The 20,787-nt window shown below is 37.7% G+C and overlaps 1 protein-coding gene across 3 annotated transcripts in view; it reads right to left on the bottom strand.

The window, feature by feature from the left end:
• The window catches only part of si:ch211-196i2.1 (collagen alpha-1(III) chain), a 38,768-nt gene that overhangs the window by 10,288 nt on the left and 7,693 nt on the right, over nt 1-20,787 (bottom strand). For 2 of the 3 annotated variants that reach the window (XM_049737159.2, XM_068652730.1), the window contains exons 2-35: nt 17,517-18,146; nt 15,833-15,877; nt 15,512-15,631; nt 14,832-14,870; nt 14,687-14,740; nt 14,566-14,619; nt 13,190-13,297; nt 13,004-13,057; nt 11,960-12,013; nt 11,728-11,772; nt 9,326-9,379; nt 8,949-8,993; nt 8,817-8,870; nt 8,249-8,293; nt 8,078-8,131; nt 7,781-7,825; nt 7,422-7,475; nt 6,951-6,995; nt 6,790-6,843; nt 6,218-6,325; nt 5,465-5,518; nt 5,056-5,109; nt 3,958-4,002; nt 3,789-3,842; nt 3,078-3,122; nt 2,731-2,784; nt 2,510-2,563; nt 2,384-2,437; nt 2,242-2,295; nt 1,971-2,024; nt 1,368-1,412; nt 604-648; nt 226-333; nt 41-94 (exon numbers count right to left, since the gene is read on the bottom strand). In XM_049737159.2, coding sequence (XP_049593116.1) covers nt 41-94; nt 226-333; nt 604-648; nt 1,368-1,412; nt 1,971-2,024; nt 2,242-2,295; nt 2,384-2,437; nt 2,510-2,563; nt 2,731-2,784; nt 3,078-3,122; nt 3,789-3,842; nt 3,958-4,002; nt 5,056-5,109; nt 5,465-5,518; nt 6,218-6,325; nt 6,790-6,843; nt 6,951-6,995; nt 7,422-7,475; nt 7,781-7,825; nt 8,078-8,131; nt 8,249-8,293; nt 8,817-8,870; nt 8,949-8,993; nt 9,326-9,379; nt 11,728-11,772; nt 11,960-12,013; nt 13,004-13,057; nt 13,190-13,297; nt 14,566-14,619; nt 14,687-14,740; nt 14,832-14,870; nt 15,512-15,631; nt 15,833-15,877; nt 17,517-18,146 — 2,535 coding nt within the window. Of the gene's footprint in view, nt 1-40; nt 95-225; nt 334-603; nt 649-1,367; nt 1,413-1,970; nt 2,025-2,241; nt 2,296-2,383; nt 2,438-2,509; nt 2,564-2,730; nt 2,785-3,077; nt 3,123-3,788; nt 3,843-3,957; nt 4,003-5,055; nt 5,110-5,464; nt 5,519-6,217; nt 6,326-6,789; nt 6,844-6,950; nt 6,996-7,421; nt 7,476-7,780; nt 7,826-8,077; nt 8,132-8,248; nt 8,294-8,816; nt 8,871-8,948; nt 8,994-9,325; nt 9,380-11,727; nt 11,773-11,959; nt 12,014-13,003; nt 13,058-13,189; nt 13,298-14,565; nt 14,620-14,686; nt 14,748-14,831; nt 14,871-15,511; nt 15,632-15,832; nt 15,878-17,516; nt 18,147-20,787 lie in introns of those variants that run through there. The other variant, XM_049737160.2, reaches the window with a different exon arrangement.

The following is a 20,787-nucleotide window of genomic DNA, read 5'->3' as shown; positions in this document are numbered from 1 at the left end:
AATTGTTTTTTTTAATGGAAACACCATAACTGTAGGTGACCTTGGCTCCCCTTTCTCCTGCCGCTCCGATTAATCCAGCTGCACCTTGGAGGCCCTATGATGATCCAATAAACATTTTTTTTTAACAGATTCAAATATTCTCACTATAGGTTTAATATATTTTTATGAAACGAAGAGTAACATATACAGGATACTGTACATTAAAATGGCTGTTGACCCACTCACAAGGATTCCTGCAGGCCCAGATGGCCCCTGAGGTCCAGGAGACCCATTACTTCCCCGTGGCCCTGGTTTTCCAATGGCTCCAGCATCACCTGGGAGACCTGGAGCACCCTGGAAATAAGAAAGCTATGTAAGCCTACATCTCACTGTGCAGCAAGGTTTGCAAGAGTTTGTGCATGCAGCAATTTTTTTAGAGTTGTTCAATGATGCAAACATCCCTGCTTCAGCCAAAGTGGCCTTTCTCAGGGGATAGAAATATAAATTTAATTGGAAGAGCTGAAACTGAGGTGCTTTAAATTGTAGCAGGGGTGTTACTACGTGTATACCAGTGGCACAATGTGTCCAGGTAAATTCAGTAAACATTTGAGAACTGTGACTTACTGGTGTACCCTGAATCCCTTTGGGTCCTTCATCTCCAGGTCGACCCTAAGGGGGGGGGGGGGGGGGGGGGGGGGGACCCTCAAATTACAAGGATGTAAATACAGCTTGAAATAGAAATAGATAACAAATTTACCTGAAGCAAGTTTTAAATGCAGTGAACCAATGTTGAACAATTTGAATGTCATTGGCCAACTACAATTTTATACTGATTCATGATAGCATATATCCCTTTACCACACAGGTGTCAAACTCAAGGACCGGGGGCCAGATACGGCCCACCACATCATTTTATGTGGCCCGCGAAGACAAATTGTGCATCAAATTCGTGTGTCGTTACTAGAATTGCAAATTGTCTTCACTTTTAATAATCTTTTTATTTTATTTTTTTAATATTTGACCAGTTTTTACTCGTCTGATTTGAAAACGAGTTATTTGTCAGTTTGTTTTGTAGCTATTACTGTGTATAATTTGCGGTGCTCATACATTTATTTGGGTTGACAGTCATATCGGCCCTCCGAAAGAAGCTATGACTACAATGTGGCCCGAGAAACAAATTAATTTGACAGCCCTGCTGTCAGTAAATGACATGCCAGCCATTCGTTTTCTGGCTAACCCTGATCAGGTTTATGAGTGGCTTAATGCAATATACACAATCACACATACTCTCATTCGCACCAGCTTGCAGTTATTTTGAATATTTTCAATTGATCTAAGGTTCATATTGTATTTTGTATTGATATTGTAATCCAAACATCAATTCTCACCAGAGGACCCTGGGGACCCCTTTCTCCAGGGGAACCTGGCAGACCCTAAAAACAAAAGTAGAACCGAGAATGTGGAAACATGTTATTACTTCAATTTACAATTTTCTCTATTGAGGGTGTGCATAAGACAAGAAGCCTCTATTCTCTAAATCCTCTTGATCTTCTAGTTTCCATTGCAAATAAACAAACAATTATGTAGATAATGCAATTTTCAATTATCTCAATGCCAATCCAGTATTTATGATTTCAATCTTATTATCAGCAACGTCATATTTTTCAAATGCATTCCTGCATTTGTAAGAATTGCACGCTTCAATGTAGATAACAACAAGGACATCAAACAGCTATATGTTTTAGAAGAATATCTTTTGATGTGATGTGTCTTAATAAAGGATTTATTTTCATAGTAGTGCCCGAAACGCCTCCTCTTTATATGCGTGTGCAAGTGCTCTTGGACCAAATTCCACCTCTTTTCTTCATGTTTTCAGAAAACAAGGTAAATAGTACTCAAATAATCATATTAAACAAGGTAAATAGTACTCAAATAATCATATTAAGAACAACAACAAAACACAAATCTAACATATTTGTTTTTATACTTACTGGAAGCCCTTGCTTCCCAGCAGGCCCAGGAAAACCTCGCAATCCGGTCTTACCCTGGTGCATAAAACACAGATGTGGGTTTTTTTTTTGCGTGCAATACTGTTTGAGTACATGAATAATTTATGTGTAACTTAAATTAATTCTGCATTAACGGTGATAAAATCACAGGTTCACATCACATTTGCTATTGTCAATAGCAACTCAAAATGTCCAAATTATGAGTGTTTCTAAATTATGTTGTTAAAGAAGGCCGGAGGGAATATTAAGTTACCCTCTCTCCAATGGCTCCTGGAATACCGCGCATGCCCACGGTGCCCTGGATACCCTGATGAACAGCAGCAACATACAGAGGAATAAAATTATTAATTAATGCCACAAAATCTATTCCAATTTAATGTTAAAGAATCACTTACATACATACCAACTGGGCCCTGTGGTCCCTCCATGCCAGGCTTCCCTGTGAAACCCTGAGATGACACATTCTATCATATACTCTATGCAAGCTTTGCAGCATAATTGTTGCATGACTGTGGGCTAACCTTCTCGCCTTGGGCTCCAGTCATGCCCTGAGGTCCTGGAGAACCTTGAAGCCCCTTAAAAGTAAAAGCATCCTGCATCAAAATATTCTAAGACAAACCTGTAAACTTGCAGCTAATTAGTCTCTGGCTGTCCAAGTGTATTTAAAAAGTTAAATGTTGCTTGAAATAAATTTCTTCAGAAATCTGCTTTGAGACATCACGTACAGTATAATGAGGCATACCATCGAACCCATTGGTCCATCAGGACCTCTTTCTCCAGAAATTCCTTGAAGACCCTAAAAAGAAGAAGAAAAATTGTGTTAGTGTACTGAGAGGCACAGTTGATTATTGATTTTTTTTAAATGACTTGGAGAGCACAAGTTTTATTTTTTACTTTTATTTTACTGTTTTGGTGTTAAATAATGCAAATTAATGGGGTCAGGCAACATCTTTGTAATGTACTTCCAAATGCATCACTTCAGGAAACCATAAAAATGACTTTTCAACCACTGAAATTGCATCACCAAAAAGAACTGAAATGATGTTATCAAGTAATCACAGTGGTCATTAAACAAGTTACTTCTCTTACCATGAGCCCTTTGTTACCCATCGGACCAGTAGCACCTAAGGGACCCTAATGAAGAAGAAAAAATGTATAAGTTTTTCCCAGGAGCAGAATTAATTAGTTAATGAAAGTGCAAACACTTAATATGTTTCCGGACAGATTTTTCAGGGCCATTTTAGTCCAACAGTCAAGACACAGATCATACAAATGCTTATTTTAAAAATTTGAGTGAGAGTGACCCCCCCGCCCCCGTAATCCTCTGGCTCAGGCTAAAACATATATATATATATTCTTTTAACTTTTCTCCATTCGCAAAGGTTAGTGATGACTACATGCTGCACGTCCGTCCATCTTAGGTACAAATTTAGGTTATGTTGCTGTCATATGAAACCATTCATAATCAATGCTGTGACAATCAGTGATTATATTTTCGTATTATGGTAAAACAATCGTGTATCATCAAAACTCATCCCTGGATCATAAAAGTTATGATGAAACTTTAAAGATATATCCTGACTTTTCCTCATCTGCATTGACTAATGTGTAGTATCTCGTGAAAAATTAGCAGAAGAGAATAAGTAAACCACGGAACCTGCCCCCAATCTGAAATTATACAGTTCATTCCATCGCTGTGTGTAAATTAAAAAAATGCCAACAGAGCAGAGGGGTGTAGATTATACAACACAATCACACACATAATTTACAAGCGATTAAAATATGACAGAGAATGGGAACCTGTGTACCAGGCTTTCCTTCAGGTCCCTCTGGTCCAGAGTGACCCGCCAAACCCTGAAATGTGTTTTTACAAGCACAACAATTGAATGAGAATAATGACGAGCTTTTCCTATGACTTCTGACATTTAAAGCGAATGAACAAAAACAGATATCTGACAGACAAGATTACCGGTTGACCAGGCTGCCCACTGGGTCCCCTTTGTCCTGACCGACCCTGGAGAAAAAAAAAAAAAGATGACATAGACACAAAAGATACTAAATTAATCATTCTTTATTTTTAATTATTAGTTACAGCTGCAAAGTTGCTAAAAAAAAAAGAAAGATGTATTGTATTTCATATAGTGTATCAGGAATTACAACCAAACGAGTAGAAAGATCATTTTGGCTATTCATTTAAAAGTCATAATTTCTCATCATTCCATTCTCCATCAATGATTTTCACTTTTAAAACAACCATAACTGCATACAAAGTGCTCCACATAAAGTAAAATACAGACAAAAACAAAGTTTAAAAAAATTTAACATTAAAACATCATAAAATTCTAAATTTTAGAAAATTTAGGTGTAAAATCATGCCTTATTTATTCTTTCTTGTGCGGCCTGGTACCAAATGATTCACGGACCGGTACCAGTCCGCGGCCCAAGAGTTGGAGACCACTGTTCTAAAATGATGGTGACGCTCATGAAGAGTCAAAAATAAAAAAAAAAGTGTTTTGAGCTGAGTTTTAAAGATGGAGAGAGAGGAGGCTTTTTTAATGTTTAAAGGGAGGGACCTGGAATGGAAAATGTAGTCCTCTGTACTTCCAGTAGCTGACCTGCAGCACTGGGCAGGTGCATAAGGGTCAATTCAAAAAGCATTCCTTAGTGACAGCCCTATTTTATTTGTGTTTTTATCCCTGTGGAGAACGGGTTAGCGACATTTGCGAAAGCTACATGTTCTACGGAACTCAAGAGGTGGTGTACAAGGATAACCTTGTCAAATTTTTATCTAAAGGATAAGGAATATTTACTTATGGTTATGGCAGTCGACCTTCATGGCGAGCTTGGATTATTTAAAAAAAAAAAAACTAGTTGAATATTTCAACCACAAATATAATCAGGATTGTTAAGCTCTGTTTAGCATGTTCAGGCAAAAGTATGCGCTTAAGTGCCATTAAGTGACATTCTTGCATTCTTATTCCAAATGTTTTCTCCTCTTATTTTTGCATTAAGAGGCTGTTTTCATGTAAAGTCAAATATAAATTCTTGAAAAACACAAGAGATTTACCCTGTTCCCTCTGGGCCCTGTTTTGCCATTTCGTCCATCTGGTCCTCTGTTACCCTTGAAGAAAGTTAACATATTTATGATCGTGACTGTTGTTGTTCAACACGAACACATATTATTTTTGAGAATCCACAAACAACCAGCAATGTTCAAATATGGCAATGAACTCCGTAGATGTTTGAAATTATGTCGACAAAAGCAAAAATAAGTAAAATATAGGAAATTTACTTATTGGTGGACAGGTACGGGGTGGGATCTTAAATCTCTCACAAATCCCGTTAATCCATAATTACAGTAAAATACAGATCCCGCTGTTTAATAATCTATTACGGTTTGGCTATTAAAGAAACATTCAAAAAAGAGTCAAAGATAGCTGTGGTAGGTAATGTGCAGGGACAAAAGTGACACTGACCTTTAACCCACTACTCCCCTGTTTTCCCTGACTCCCCGCTTCACCATTCCCGCCCTGTATGAGGAAAGAGGAGTTAAACAAGGAAACACAAAGAATTATGTATCGTAGCGCTTTAGGACTTCAGACTCAAATCAGCATGTTATAACATCTAACGCTGGTAGTATACGTTTCAATAGTCATTTTCTTATGAAGTCACCTAAAAAGATAATTAAAACATCTAATAAGAAATTATAAATTTAAATCATGTAGTACATTGTGTATTGATTAATAAAATTCATAAATATAATTGTCAAATGATCTTACTATTTAACATGCATTCACAGTACTCAATTCTACTTGCATTTTCCATAAATAGATTTCTAATTATTCATTGACTTTGTATTTATTTGGTGTCACCTTTATTTTTTAAATGCAACTACCTCTCCACAAACACCTTTTTGTAGGCTTCAGCAGGCCTGATACCCCCGTGGGGACAAGAAATAGAAATTTAATAATAAACCTGTTAATTTAAATTGGCAAGAACCTAAGAATTCTTAACAGCATTTATGAGGTTTTGTGTTTATTCGATTAGGCAAGAATCTCCATATTCTTAAGCATACATTGGGGTGATTGATACCCCAAATATACATCATATAAACACGAGATGTTGTTGAGGACTGAAATATTCTTACCTTCAGCTATTTTCGTTATTTACTAAATCTATTGTAGAAAATGCACTAGTCCGAAACGTAGCAAATATGTTGTACATTTTACCTCAATGCCTTTGGGACCAGGTGGACCCTTGGCCCCAATGTATCCTGGAAACCCATCGGGGCCTGTCTCTCCCTGAGAACCTCTTATCCCGGTTGCTCCTAGAAAACCCTGAAAGAAACACCAGAAACCGTAATTAAGACAAGGCACACAATCAACACAAAGTGAAGAATGTCAAAGTGGCACTCGTATCTTTCATTTTCATGCAGCCCCAAAGAAAAAAAGTTGGTTTTAGTTGATCAAGTCCTTCAGTGCTTTACTCAGTAAATTGCTTTGTAACAGCGTGACCTTTGTGAGTGTTAACTCAAAGGTAACTCTTTTGGAGGTCGCAATGATTGTAGTAAATTGCCTTCAATTAAGGTGCTATTTGTGCAAATTGTTCATTTATACACTATATTGACTTCCCCGAAGCAAGTGTCTGCCCTCTTCAACTTATTTATGAGTGGTGTTATTCAAATACAGTCTATTTCTTTACGTGCAAACTCTCTTTTGTTGTTGAATATTTGAAGGTCTGATATTTAGGGTAGTTTCATTCGAATAATACGAAGAAAGATACATATCAAGCTCTTTTCGACCTTATCTCCTTTAGGACCTGGAATCCCCTTGTCCCCATCAGATCCCCGAATGCCCTGTAAATAAAAAGCAACTTTTAGAATTATTAATCATTAGCATTTCTAAGGATCTGAAAAAAGTGAAAAGATTTCATTAAATAATGATTTTACTTATGAGCGTTTACCGTTACTCCAGGGAAACCCGGTGGACCGGCTTCTCCTGGTGCACCCTGAACAAAAGGTCAGCACGGTGATTTCTTGTGTCAATTAATCAGCAAATAAATGACTTGGGGAAAAAAAAGCTGAAAGAAAGAAAATATTTGAGACCTAGTACTTATAGACATACAGTAGGAAGTTAAGTCTAGAGCTCCTGGAGGCAGTCAGCCACTAGGTGGCTTTGTTGTGCTGGTGACATTTTCAAACAAAACTAACGTCGAGTATAAGTTTCAGGCACGGTTGAGTTAAAATGTCAAGGGGCACTATTTAAAATGGAAATTAAAAATGTCAACCCCATGCAAAATATTGAGTTCAATATGTCCTCTGTTTTTGAAAATGCAATATATACAGTAATATATAACAACAGTCCCTTCCTAACTACTGGGCCATGGACCATGTGGTGCTGGTACCTCTCCCTGCTCACAATGACTCCAACTCACCACTGGTCCTTCAAATCCGGGTTCACCCCGCATCCCCACTGTGCCCACAGGCCCCTAAGGTGAAAACAAATAGCAAACAATCACACAACAAAAAAGGAAAAGTGTAAAGTCCATTCAAGTCGAACCAATTTAACTTTAAACCAATTATGTATTTGGAGGCAGAATTGGAAATGATGAACTTGCAAATTGAAATTGTAGAATTAAAATTCAACACTGGCTGTTATGTTTTCCCAAGAATGATACAGATTGAGAATTGTAATTTTTAGATTATATTTAATCTACAAAGTGAAATTACAATTTACACTCTACTGCATTTTTTTTTTTTTAAAGCAAAACATGAATGCCAACAAAATATTTACAGGATCTCCTTTTGGCCCTGCTACACCACTTCGTCCTGGTGTTCCCTGTAAACAAATGTGAAAATAGCTCAACATTCATGACACAAGTCACACTACGGTATTATTTATTTATTATATTAAATAAAGCAGTCAGAAAAGATCTCTACACTATTTTAGATAGCACACATATCCTTGTTTCTAAAGACACTGCATACCAGTGACACCAACATTAATTTGATTATCAATCAGAACTTTAGTTTGGGGTGTTACATCAAAGTGTGCCTCGTAAGCACACACTGGTTCATTAATTCTACTTACTTGGGGCCCTCTGGGTCCTGTGGGCCCCATCTGTCCATCTAAACCCGGGGGTCCCTGGTCAGACAAAAATAAAAGGCATGAAATACAAGAAACACGTGAAAACGACAGCTGGTAAACATTGCGTGGGAGCTTGAACACTCAAGGGTAAATATAATCATGCAAATTTAATACCTGCGGACCTTTGCGGCCAACATCGCCTAACGGGCCAACATCTCCCTAAAAGAGCAAAAGAATAAACAAGTCATTCAGAGTAATTAGTCAACAGAGAAGGGTGTCAATAGCAAAACAAGTTTTTTGTTGAGTCAATACGTTGACTCTAAAAAGCTCTTGCTATGATGACAAATATAATGTAAGATTTTGAAAAAAAATATTACTGTATTTTCTGCACTATAAGGCGCACCGATTATAAGGCGCACCTTCAATGAATGGCCCATTTCAAAACTTTGTCCATATATAAGGCGCACCGGATTATAAGGCGCACCTTCAAGAATGGCCCATTTTAAAACTTTGTCCATATATAAGATATATACATTTGGCCCGCGGGCTGGACTTTGGACACACCTGCTGTAGTGGCTCAATATTGGTCCATATAAAAGGCGCACCTGATTATAAGGCGCACTGTCGGCTTTTGAGAACATTGGAGGTTTTTAGGTGCGCCTTATAGCGCGGAAAATACGGTAAACATTTTTCACATTTCAAAGGTGAATTGTCCTAAATAACTTCAGTGGTTCCATTTTACCCTTGATCCATTAACTCCTTGAGCACCGACTTGTCCTGTGAGGCCCGGTGCACCCTTCAATGACAAACACACCAAACACTATTAGTGTAAAACGTAAATTATTATTTTTCTCTTTGAATGTCGTCTGTTTACCGTCAGACCCGGAAAACCTGGTGGGCCGTCCAATCCATGCTCCCCCTGGACATGAGTAGATATCATGTAGTGTACCACAATATAATAGCTAACAAAAAAGACTTCAAAAGCATCCATCAGAAAACAACATCAAGGTATTATTTTTGTTTTACATTTATTACATTGATTGATCGTATCTGGGGGGCCCTTTGTGGAATTACAATCATTTAATGGTATTTATTGGTCACACCAACAGTACGGCAACACAAAATACAGAAGTACCTTGAGAACACATGGAGCACAAAAAGCATGATGAACAATAAATGCGCAACAATGAAATTTGAACACAGAGGAGATGGATTTGATATAAATAAAAGCTCAAAGGGCATATCACTCACGTCGGGTCCACGTGTGCCCTCTAGACCATATCCACCTCGGATTCCAGGAGGCCCCTGCAAAATGTATTCAGATTACAAAGTGTGTCATTTTATATATATATATGTATATATATATATATATATATATATATATATATATATATATATATATATATATATATATATATATATATATATATATATATATATATATACACAGACCGTAATTTCCGGACTATAAGTCGCGGTTTGTTTCATAGTTTGGGTGGGGGGGGGCGACTTATACTCAGGAGCGACTTGTGTTTTTTTCACAAATTTTTACTTGATCATTAAGACATCACTTATTTACAAGTATAGTTGACCACTTCCCATGTTATTTTTAGTATAGTTGATCACTTCACATGCTTTTATATCTTTATCTTGAACATATTCAAAACATAAAAGATAGAGAAAACATCAAATAAAGCAATTAACACTTTAAAGCACCATATCCAAGTCCACTGTCTGCTGTATGTACACTTGCTCCATTTTTGCTCCTCTTATATTTATTATTATTTGTTTATTTATCATTTATTCAACACTCTTATTTATCCATTGTTTGTGCCTTCTTGGTTTTCTTTTGTGTTGCTTGTATGCATATGTGTATTATCTCACCGAGGGATTGTGGGAACGTAATTTCAATCTCTTTGTGTGTCTTGGTATATGAAAAAAAATCGACAATTAAGCAGACTTTGACTTTGATAAAACAACCAAATTAACAAAACAAAAAACTACATCTGAAAAAAATTATATTTTCGGACGAAACTGGATGAGGGCGCTCTAAATTTCACCGTTGGCCGTGACTCATCAACTGGGTGGGCTTAAGAAAAATGGCACCAAAAAGAAACTCATATTTTGCAGGTTATAAACTTCAAGTTGTAAAATATGCAGCTGAAAACAGTAATCGAGCAGCAGAAAGAAAGTTTGGAGAACCGTGATGTACCAATGGATTACTATTTCAAGTGACGTCAGTGGCACGGCGCGGCGCGGCGGTTGTTTACATAAAGGACAAACGTACCCACGTAAGGACTACCGGCATCATTAGCGGTGATCATTTCTAAGTGACACGGAGGACAAAGAGTTTCAAGGAATTAAGAATTTGGAGTGACATAGAAGGTTTGAAAAACTATTATGGTTTTTACGCACGCCCGGTCCTACTCTACCGAGTCGGGAGCCGGCGCTCGGACGAGTGGCTGTCCGCGAACGGTGCATGGGGCTCGGACATGGCAATTACGCACGCCCGGTCCTATGCCATGTAGCTCTCGTGTCCGGAAGTCCACGCCGCCACACGCTTGGAAGTTTGTTTTGTTTAATAAAGAGCCGTTTACCAAACCCACGTCTATCCTTGTACTTTGTTAACGCTACAATATAGTTATATACTAGATCTGTGAAATAAAGACAAGGCTGACGTCAGGGCGCACGCGCGGCGATGTTGACAAAGGACGAGGAATTTGATCGATGGATTCAATGGATTTAAAGTGCACAGATGGTTTGATAATATTATTGGCTTATATTATAGTTATTTGAAATACCTGTGGAATATTTTGAAGTGCAAGCGCCGTCAGTGGCGCGCACCCATTGTTGACAAAGAACGATCGATGGATTTAATGAATTGGAGTGACACCGATGGTTTTATAAACATGTTATTCATGTAATAGTTGTCCTTAATCACTCTATATGTTACGTCAGGCCCGTTCTCAGCTCTTTGTTTGTGTTTGTCACGTTAGCATACCTATCGTTTAGCCTGTTGTTGCTATTTAATGAATTGGAGTGACACCGATGGTTTTATAAACATGTTATTCATGTAATAGTTGTCCTTAATCACTCTATATGTTACGTTAGGCCCGTTCTCACCTCTTTGTTTGTGTTTGTCACGTTAGCATACCTATCGTTTAGCCTGTTGTTGCTATTTAATGAATTGGAGTGACATCGATGGTTTTATAAACATGTTATTCATGTAATAGTTGTCCTTAATCACTCTATATGTTACGTCAGGCCCGTTCCCAGCTATTTGTTTGTGTTTGTCACGTTAGCATCGTTTAGCCTGTTGTTGCTATCGTTTAGCCTGTTGTTGCTCGTTCATGTTTTTGGTGTGGGATTTTGTCGAATAAATTGCCCCCCAAAATGCGACTTATACTCCTTATATATGTTTTTTTTCACTTTTTGGGGCATTTTATGGCTGGTGCGACTTATACTCCGGAGCGACTTATAGTTCGGAAAATACGGTGTGCGTATATATATATATATATATATATATATATATATATATATATATATATATATATATATATATATATATATATATATATATATATATTATTCTATTCTGACATAAAAAATTACAATGACGAAACAAATATTTGCAATAGGTGAAGGCAACTCACTCTGGGCCCAACAGGACCCGGTGGCCCTGGTGAACCAGCCGAACCCTAGAAAGTTATAAAAGCAGTAAGAAATCATCAGTTAGATGTGGCCTTTATAAATAAATAAAGCTGTATTTTATTTAATGAAGATACCTAGAGCATTGCAAAAAGTTTTTGTACAGATTTTGCATATTCATATAAAAGTCCAGATAATAGTTTAGTCAAACTTTTGCGTAGCCACCAAGAGGTGTACCTTCTCGCCAGGTTCCCCATTTTGCCCTCTTGGACCTTTTCTACCGATGAGGCCCTATTGGGAAGGAAGAGGAAAAAAATAGCCAATAACTATAACATTAGTTGTTTGTATGAATCAAAGTGTGCATATTTCTCACAAGGACAGAAAGGCATTTGCCGGTTAGCATTATTTACTTCAGTGGGCTACAGACAACCGAGTGACTCAAATTTGTGGAGTTCAACCAGCAATGGTGTAAAAAAAAAAAATATGACTCGAATGTTGGGGAAAACTCTCAGTAGATCTCATCATGAGAGTTAAGATCAGTGAGCAGCCAGAGGCTTCTCCAAAAGTGTGTTTTACTTCTTCTATAGCTTTTGTCTAAAGGTCCTAAATGAATCGATGAATTGACAACTAATTAATAATTATTATATTAATGAGAATGATGGCGGCTCGGTGGCGCACTGGGTAGCACGTCCGCCTCACAGTTAGGAGGGTGCGGGTTCGATTCCACCTCCGGCCTTCCCTGTGTGGAGTTTGCATGTTCTCCCCGGGCCCGCGTGGGTTTTCTCCGGGCACTCCGGTTTCCTCCCACATTCCAAAAACATGCTTGGTAGGCCGATTGAAGACTCCAAATTGTCCCTAGGTGTGAGTGTGAGTGCGATTGGTTGTCTGTCTCTGTGTGCCCTGCGATTGGCTGGCAACCAGTTCAGGGTGTCCCCCGCCTACTGCCCGATGATAGCTGGGATAGGCTCCAGCGCGCCCGCGACCCCCGTGGGGACTAAGCGGTTCAGAAAATGGATGGATGGATAAATGAGAATGATTATCTTATCTATTAACTGTTTAGATAGCTTGTATAATTTAACTTCTTAATTGATACATCAATTAATCAACAAAGTACTAAACGGTTCAATTGATTATTAAAATAGTTGCAAATCGTAGCTCAATATGACAAAAGTAAAAATGAGTCTACATTAAAACAAAATGAAAAATAGATAGAATACATGCCACAAAGTCAAGCACAGACAAAAACCTGCATAATGACAAAAAACATCTGTAATTACTCACCTCATCGCCCTTTTCTCCTTTGGAACCTCGCTCACCACGGTAGCCCCATGGACCCTGAATTCAATTGACAACGGGACTTTAATTCCATTTTAGATAAACACACCTGACATGTTGCGTATATTACCTATGTATTTATTTCTGTGTCACTCTCTAGCTTTAAAACAGAACTTCACATAAAATACCAACCTGTGAGCCAGCAACACCTTTTGACCCCTGCTGACCATCTTCTCCATTTTCCCCATCTTTGCCTGGAGCCCCTGCTCTTCCAGGAGGACCCCTGGGGCCGCGTTCACCCTTTCAGACAACAGAGTAAATTATTATAAGTATATTATATAATACTTGAGACAACTGTAACATTTAATTCATGGAGAGCATGTTCAAACAAAGATCTTGAATGGACTAAGGATGTAAGGAAACACGTTAATAATACAGCTATGAGTTAGCAACGTAAGACTCAACTGTAAATTATGTTAGCCTTGAAGATTTATTGGAGCCGTTCATCACACAGACAAGGCATCATCTGGCTCAACACATCTTGACATGAAGATAGTGAGTAGAGCAATAACTCAATTTGAAGACAGGTGGAGAACAAGGAATGATACATGGATTGAGAAAGAAAAAAAAAAAAAAACACTTACTCACACCCAGTACATTATATTACACACTGTGGTGGATGATTGATGGCATGCTTTTATGCAGAGGGTAGCATGATGGAGGGATTGGAATTTGTTTCTGTAGCGATATTTCACTTGACAATACTGTATTCAGCATACAGAAATATTCACGCTTATACGCCGATAATTGTATTTGGATATCCAGCAGATGGCACTGTTGACCATTTTTTGTAATTCACGTTTCTATGCGGCATAATAATATTGGATTCACCTGACTGTTTAGCTTGTTTTACATATTGCATGCCTAAAATCCGTCCGTCCATCTATCAATTAATTCTGTGCCGTCCCGGGCAATTGAACCCAGGGCCACGACAACCGACATTGTATCATTTCAATGACAGTTCAATGGCTCCTCTAGATGGAGCTCTGTTCGACAAAGTACACTGACTTGCCATTTCTTGAACCCCTTTATAAACCAACACTGCTACCTAGAAGAGGAAAAAATACAACTGGTTCATTAATCAAATTTGAAGCGTCATTTTCCCATCACTACTGGTGTCTACTAACGGATTCTGAGAAATGATGGATATTTGTCCATATCAACGACACAACTGAAACCAGGTTCACAAAATAAGACTATTATTTAGACTTCCTTTCCCATGATACACCATGATATAGATGACAACCATAGACATGGAAGTCTGCTACCTGGATAATGCTTCATTTCCACTGTGTCTTTCTAATGATCCCAAACTTCGATGTTTGGTCCAGTGCACTGTCTGGCAATCAGGTTGTGATTTCTCAATATACAAAACACAAGCTTGTTTCCATTAGATCACACTAGACTTCCAGGAGACTTGTTTTAAATTATCTTTAATTGTGTTGCGCAATACTTGTGTTCAACAAAGGTTTTAATCACCTCAAATATCTTCATCAATTTATGCTTACCATTTCTCCTGGCACCCCCGGTCGCCCACGTTCCCCAGGTTCGCCAGGGGCCCCCTGAGAGGAAAGATCAGAAAGAACATTCAAGCATGAGCCTTGATCATGGATAGTGCAAATTCCTAACCTGCAAGCCAGTCTTGCCCATCTCTCCAGGTGGTCCAGCAGGACCGTCTTTAATCTGAAAGCTCACAATAAATTAACATTGTGAGTGCGGATAAAAAAAATAAAAATAAATCTGTTTAATGTGTTATTAATGACTTTCTACTTACAGGCCAACCAGCATGGAGCATCTGGTAGAAACTGGTTTGCTACAATAATTAAACACAGACAAGATTCACAAAATGAGCAAATGACATTTCTTATTCCTTCATCTATTACTGTAACTTTTCTGTAGTTCATTTCCTTACTTTGTCATTGAAAGGCGTCATGGGAGTTACTGCAGATAAGTTCAAAGTTTGTAGAATAAACCACAAACCACAAACAGATTCATTCTCTCATCTTTTCGTCTAATAAAGGGCTCTCCATCATTCCGACATATCTGGGGGTGCATTCCTCAACATTAGGCTGAAGTCATTGTTCAAAGAATAAGCAGACGAGCGCAGATGTTCTTGCACACACTGACTACACGCTCTGTCTTTATTTTCAGTTTACTTCAAGGGAATTAAGCATGATACACACATTAAAATAATCTGGAGGATTTTGGGATTTACTATGATCAACCTTCACCCAAAGTTTGCTTTGTTTTGATTATCTATCATTAAAAAAAAAAAAAAACATCCTGACAACATTTAAAATGACAAAATCCTGCCATCATTACAAAACTTAGGTGAGATGGACTTCCGAATTAGAGAATAAACACATTGAGTCCAGTGTTTATATAATGTGCCCTCCAAGTGTTTATGTGTACCCCTGCTTTAGCCAAAAGCATTTTTATCAGCCAGGCATATACCTGGAAGGCAGCCCATTCCTCAGCAGTATTTCTCCACAGATACAGGATTGGTAAACCTGGTGGTCCTGGAGGTCCACGGTCACCCTTATTTCCTGGACTCCCTTCAGGGCCGATCTTACCCTTTGAGAATCACAATTCAGTTCATGGAAATAGTGAAAAAGGCACATTCAGAGCTGAGGAGAGAAACATTACTATGAGTAAAAATATATACTGAACATTGATTTAATGGTGTGTGTGATCAGAATGTTCGCTTTTGTGAGTGAAATGATTAGATGTGTCAACACAAAATAGCTAATTACGTCTAAAACAGGTTTTCCTCACCTTATCCCCTTTAAATCCAGGCCACCCAGGTTCTCCAACACAGCCCTAAAGTTGAAATAACAATCTGAATACTCAATAGACCGCGAAATGCATAAAATACAACTACTATAATACACATTTTCTTGGATGCGTATAATTGGTTGTATGTATAAAAAAAAAAAAAAATGAAATCTGACATGCACCACACCACCTTGTCTGGGAAACCATCCAGCATCATGAAGTGCTTTAATATATATTATTTCAATTTCAGTGAGCTCTAAACATTTTATTATTTTGAACAAGAGTGACAGATTTAATACTAAATTATCTTTTTATACTCACATTGGAAACATCTTACGTATCGACCCATAAAATATATTGTTTAGTGGTCTAATAGTTTTGTTAATGGCTAAATATTACAGTCAGTGAATTATGTCTTAAGCTTTTTACAATTTCAAGACATACATGTGCACACACATATTTTACTACTGTACTATACAGTACCTTACATATATATCAACCCACCCTTTCTCTGTCCTGCTTTTTCCTCACGAGATTCACGGATGTGCTAGAGCCTATCCCAGCTGACTTTGAGCAAAAGTCAGGGAATACTCTGAACCGGGTCATCAGCCAATCAATCACAGGGCAGTAGACAACATAGGCTTCAACAAAGTACTTGGAGGAAACCCATGCAGACACGGATAAAACATGCAAACTTCACACAGGAAAACTGGAGCCCAGATTTGAACCCATGGCCTCAAAAACTGAGACGGATCGACTAAACATCTGCTCACCGTGCCTACATACTGTTCATAAATATCAAACTAAGCAGGCTACAAACGAAATATTTTTATATCAAACTAAGCAGGCCAGAAACAGAATATTTTGAGGTATACGGTTGCAATAATACTAGTGATGAATCTTGGTCATTTTAATTCAAGACTAGTACAGAATTAGCTCGTCGTAACGTCAAGGTCTGGTTCAGCTATATTAAATGACACGATCACACTCTCTTCTAGAGACTAAAAAAAAAATAAAAAATACTGATCTGAGCTTAGATCAGAGACGTGTTTCAACATGTTTGTGTGGTGTAACATCCACTATAATCAAGCTCAGATGGTGGCTAATAGAAAACATTTCTTGTTTGCTGCAAAGCCAAACATCCTTGGCCCGAAGGTTTATCATTCAATTTTGCCATTCAGTGATATGTATAAGCAAATTTATCAATATGACAGCCTCAGTCAACATGTATACAAGTATCTTTAAAACATATCTTCATCACGCTGGAGCAATGGTGTCGAACTGTGGGCGGCGGGCCAGATTTGGCTCATAGAGTAATTATATTTGGCCCGCGAAGACAAATTGTGCATCGACTATGTGTCAATACTCAAAATGCAAATTAGTTTCAGATTCTTAAATGAGTTATTTAGCAGTTTTTTGTGTAGCCTGTACCTGTACTGTATATAATATGAGACATTTATTTTTGTTGAGAGTCATAATGGCCCTCAAAAGGAAACTATGACTACGGTGCAGACCGTGACAAAAATGAGTTCCCTGCACTTGAGTTCAGAAAATAAAGTCCGATCACACACAACCATTTCCGGTTTTACCCTACGAAACCAATATTAACCGATCTACAATTATGGCTTTTCGAGGCTCATCCAAGGATCCAAGGCATTATTATTACAAGTTGAGTAACACTTACCTCTTGTCCAGGAGGGCCCATCCTGCCTGGTGCTCCAGGTTTGAGACGATACAGATTGCCATCTGAACCCAAGATCAGGTCTCCGTCTTTAGATACAACGGTTATGGTTCCAGATTTGCTCTTATTTGGAACTTTAACTTGGAGTTTAGCTGGATGGTGAGTGTATGTAATGTTCTGTGTGTAGCTGGTCAATTTATCAATGTCCTCGCTTTGTCCAGTAGAGTCAAAAGGTGGTCTGGGATCTAAGAGAAGCTTAGGAGGAGCAGTAAATGCCACAACAGGGTCTTTGCGAGGATTTCTATTGTCAAGATTAATGATGTCATTGCTTGGTTTTCCTGGGAACGATGATGACGTTCTCCCACCAGGGTCAACCTTTTTATTTGAAGTGATATTGTCCTCAAAATGCTTTGAGGCCACTCCAGGCTTCCTGTTTTGTTTTCCCTTGAGTCTACTCTTAAAAGGCTTCCACTGAGGGTTAATTTGTCCGCCAATTTGTGAAGTCAGATCGAATAATTCAGTGTCTTCATCCACAACAAGGACCTCTCGTTGTCCTACAGCACCTTTACGATTTGTTCCTGAAGGCAGAGTCCCATCTCCTCGAGAAACGCCTCGTCGCCACATCGCATTTTGCTAAGAGATACAGAAGAGAAAGCAAATGTTGATTGTAAGATACATGCAGAAGAAACATAATTAATGCATGAATCAAAATTGCGAATATTACATTCCACAATTAAAAAATTAGGCCTAATCATAAAAAACGATTTATTAATATGCATTAATATCAATGCACAGCTTGTTTATACAAGGAAATCATACTTAAATATGCACATATGCACAATTTTAAAATAAGTATACTTTTAACAAGTTTGTTTAAACAATTTTTGTTTTTGTCATGATGTGATATTGCATGCATCTTGATGCGATCAGATAATAATTTAGAGTTATAAAAAATATCAAAAAGAGAAATTAGTCACACTTTTAGTACATCAATGAGAAATTTAGCTTCACAGCTTCATCACATTTCTGTCTTTATAGGCCAATGAGAGTTTTGCTAATAGTCTTGTAATCCAAGATGTTTCTTTTCTTTGGACCTGGTTTATAAATGATCGCTATAGAGTTCATAATACCACTACACAGATATTTGTTTCGTTATTGTTGGATCACTTTTTTTTCCTCTAGGGAACACAAATTTATGTTGGCTCAAAGCTCCTCTTTCCTTTCAATCTATTTTATTATGCTGAAACATTTTACTTGTAAATGTTATCTGTACTTCCCAGTGGTATTTTTATTTCTGTATTCATTGCTTTGTAATAATATGGTATATTCCAACCCCTTTTAGCACCTCACAAATCTTCAAACTCTGCATGAAATTTCTTTATCCATCAGGTTAAGTTGCAATTCACCACATTAAATGTTATTCATTTTCAACCAGAAACATTTACACAGTTAGTGCCTCTTAAATTACCAATTAAAAAATCACACCGTGATTCAAGTGCAGCTTTTGCACAATAATGTATTAGGTTATACAAGAATGTGGCACTGGGAGAAGAAATGTTCATGCAGGCAAATCTCAATAGCAAATTTTGACCTGAAAACAGTGAAGAGAACATACAAGACCTAACGCTATATACTATAATGATATCAGAATCTTTTTTAATGCCAGGATGTTTCACACTTGTGCATTCTGGCCAAAAATTCTATTGCCCTTAATCCAGAAAGTGAACTACCCTGCAGAACTTTGCTACATCACACAGAGGACAATAACGGTAAAAACAAGAGCCACTATTATAGTGTGTTCTATTTTGTTGGAAGTCATTTCTGGACTATAAACCGCACCAGAATATAAACCACACCAACCAGAATTCGGGGAAAGTCTTGTTTTGTTCAAGATGCACTGGACTAGCCGCAGGTGTTTTATTGTTTAATTTCCATATGTAAGAGAACATGCACAAATTATACTTTATAATCAAATCATGAAAAGTCCATAGATAAGACGCACAACACTACACTCAACTTGCTGCAGGCCTGGTAAACCCAAATATTAGCAGTCTGACAAAATCCTTGTGCACAAGGATGTTATTTAGTGTCCCTTATAATAAACATAGAAAAGGCAGATATGCTTACAGAGCTGACAAAAACAAAATAATAATAATACGTTTTCATATTTCTCCCAATCGAGCAGGGGTGTCAAACTCTTTTTTTTTTTTGCTGGCCGCATTGTAGTCATAGCTTCTTTTGGAGGGCCATTTGGGTCAACCCAAATAAATGTATGAGCACCTCATATTATATACAGTAAAAGCTACAAAACAAACTGACAAATACGTAACTCTCTTTCAAATCAGACGAGTAAAAACTGGTCAAATATAAAAAAAAAAAAGATATTATTAAAAGTGAAGACAATTTGCAATTCTAGTAATGACACATGAATTTGATGCACAATTTTTATTCGTGGGCCACATAAAATGATGTGGCGGGCTGTATCTGGCCCCCGGGCCTTGAGTTTGACACCTGTGCATCGAGATGCTGGATATTTAGGATGCTCTCTTCCATCTTTCCAAACGTTATGGGTCTGGTTCAGGATAAGGATAAACGTGGTGAAGTCTGTTAGCTCATAATGGTTTGAGAAGGGAAGCACATATGGAAAGTACAAGAGCCACAGGAGACAAGAATGTGGCAGGAGCTCACCCTGAGAGGTTGTAGGGCAGAACATACGCAACATACTATGGAGAACATACAGTAGTAGCTCATACAACCCTATCATATTACTCCTGACTCATTGCATGCTGCCAGAACATTTACAACAAATTCACTTTGAAGGCCAGGTGGGACACAAACGTACAGGGGATCATTTAAAGAAAGTGAAGAAAGAACAGCTGCGACGGTGAGTCAGATTCAATGTTCAGGTGGGAGTTGTGTCAGCAAAAACTAGGATGATTTATTGATGGCTTAGAAAGTTTTTTTTATTTTTTTATTTCCTTGACTACCGAAGCTGTTTAGTTAAAGCACTATGGTAACTGCGATAACACACAACAAATACAGAACAAATACAAAATTATTTAGAGCTATAAATAGTGAATATTTTTGGAAATTATTATTCTAGCGATTCATCAAAAAAAATGTATTTTGCATAAAAGTCTATTTCAAAACCTCTTTTTGTTTATGAACTAATTAAGGCTGTTTATTTGGTTTTGTTTAGTGATTAAAAAAAACAACAAAAATTAAACAATACCACACGAAAGGAATTAATGTTGTACTCACCAAATCTTTTGAA

The sequence above is a fragment of the Syngnathus scovelli genome, chromosome 13 (assembly GCF_024217435.2).
Source record: "Syngnathus scovelli strain Florida chromosome 13, RoL_Ssco_1.2, whole genome shotgun sequence".
Taxonomy (NCBI): Eukaryota; Metazoa; Chordata; class Actinopteri; order Syngnathiformes; family Syngnathidae; genus Syngnathus; species Syngnathus scovelli.
The sequence above is the reverse complement of the archived record's forward strand: the minus strand, read 5'-3'. Positions and strand labels throughout refer to the sequence as shown.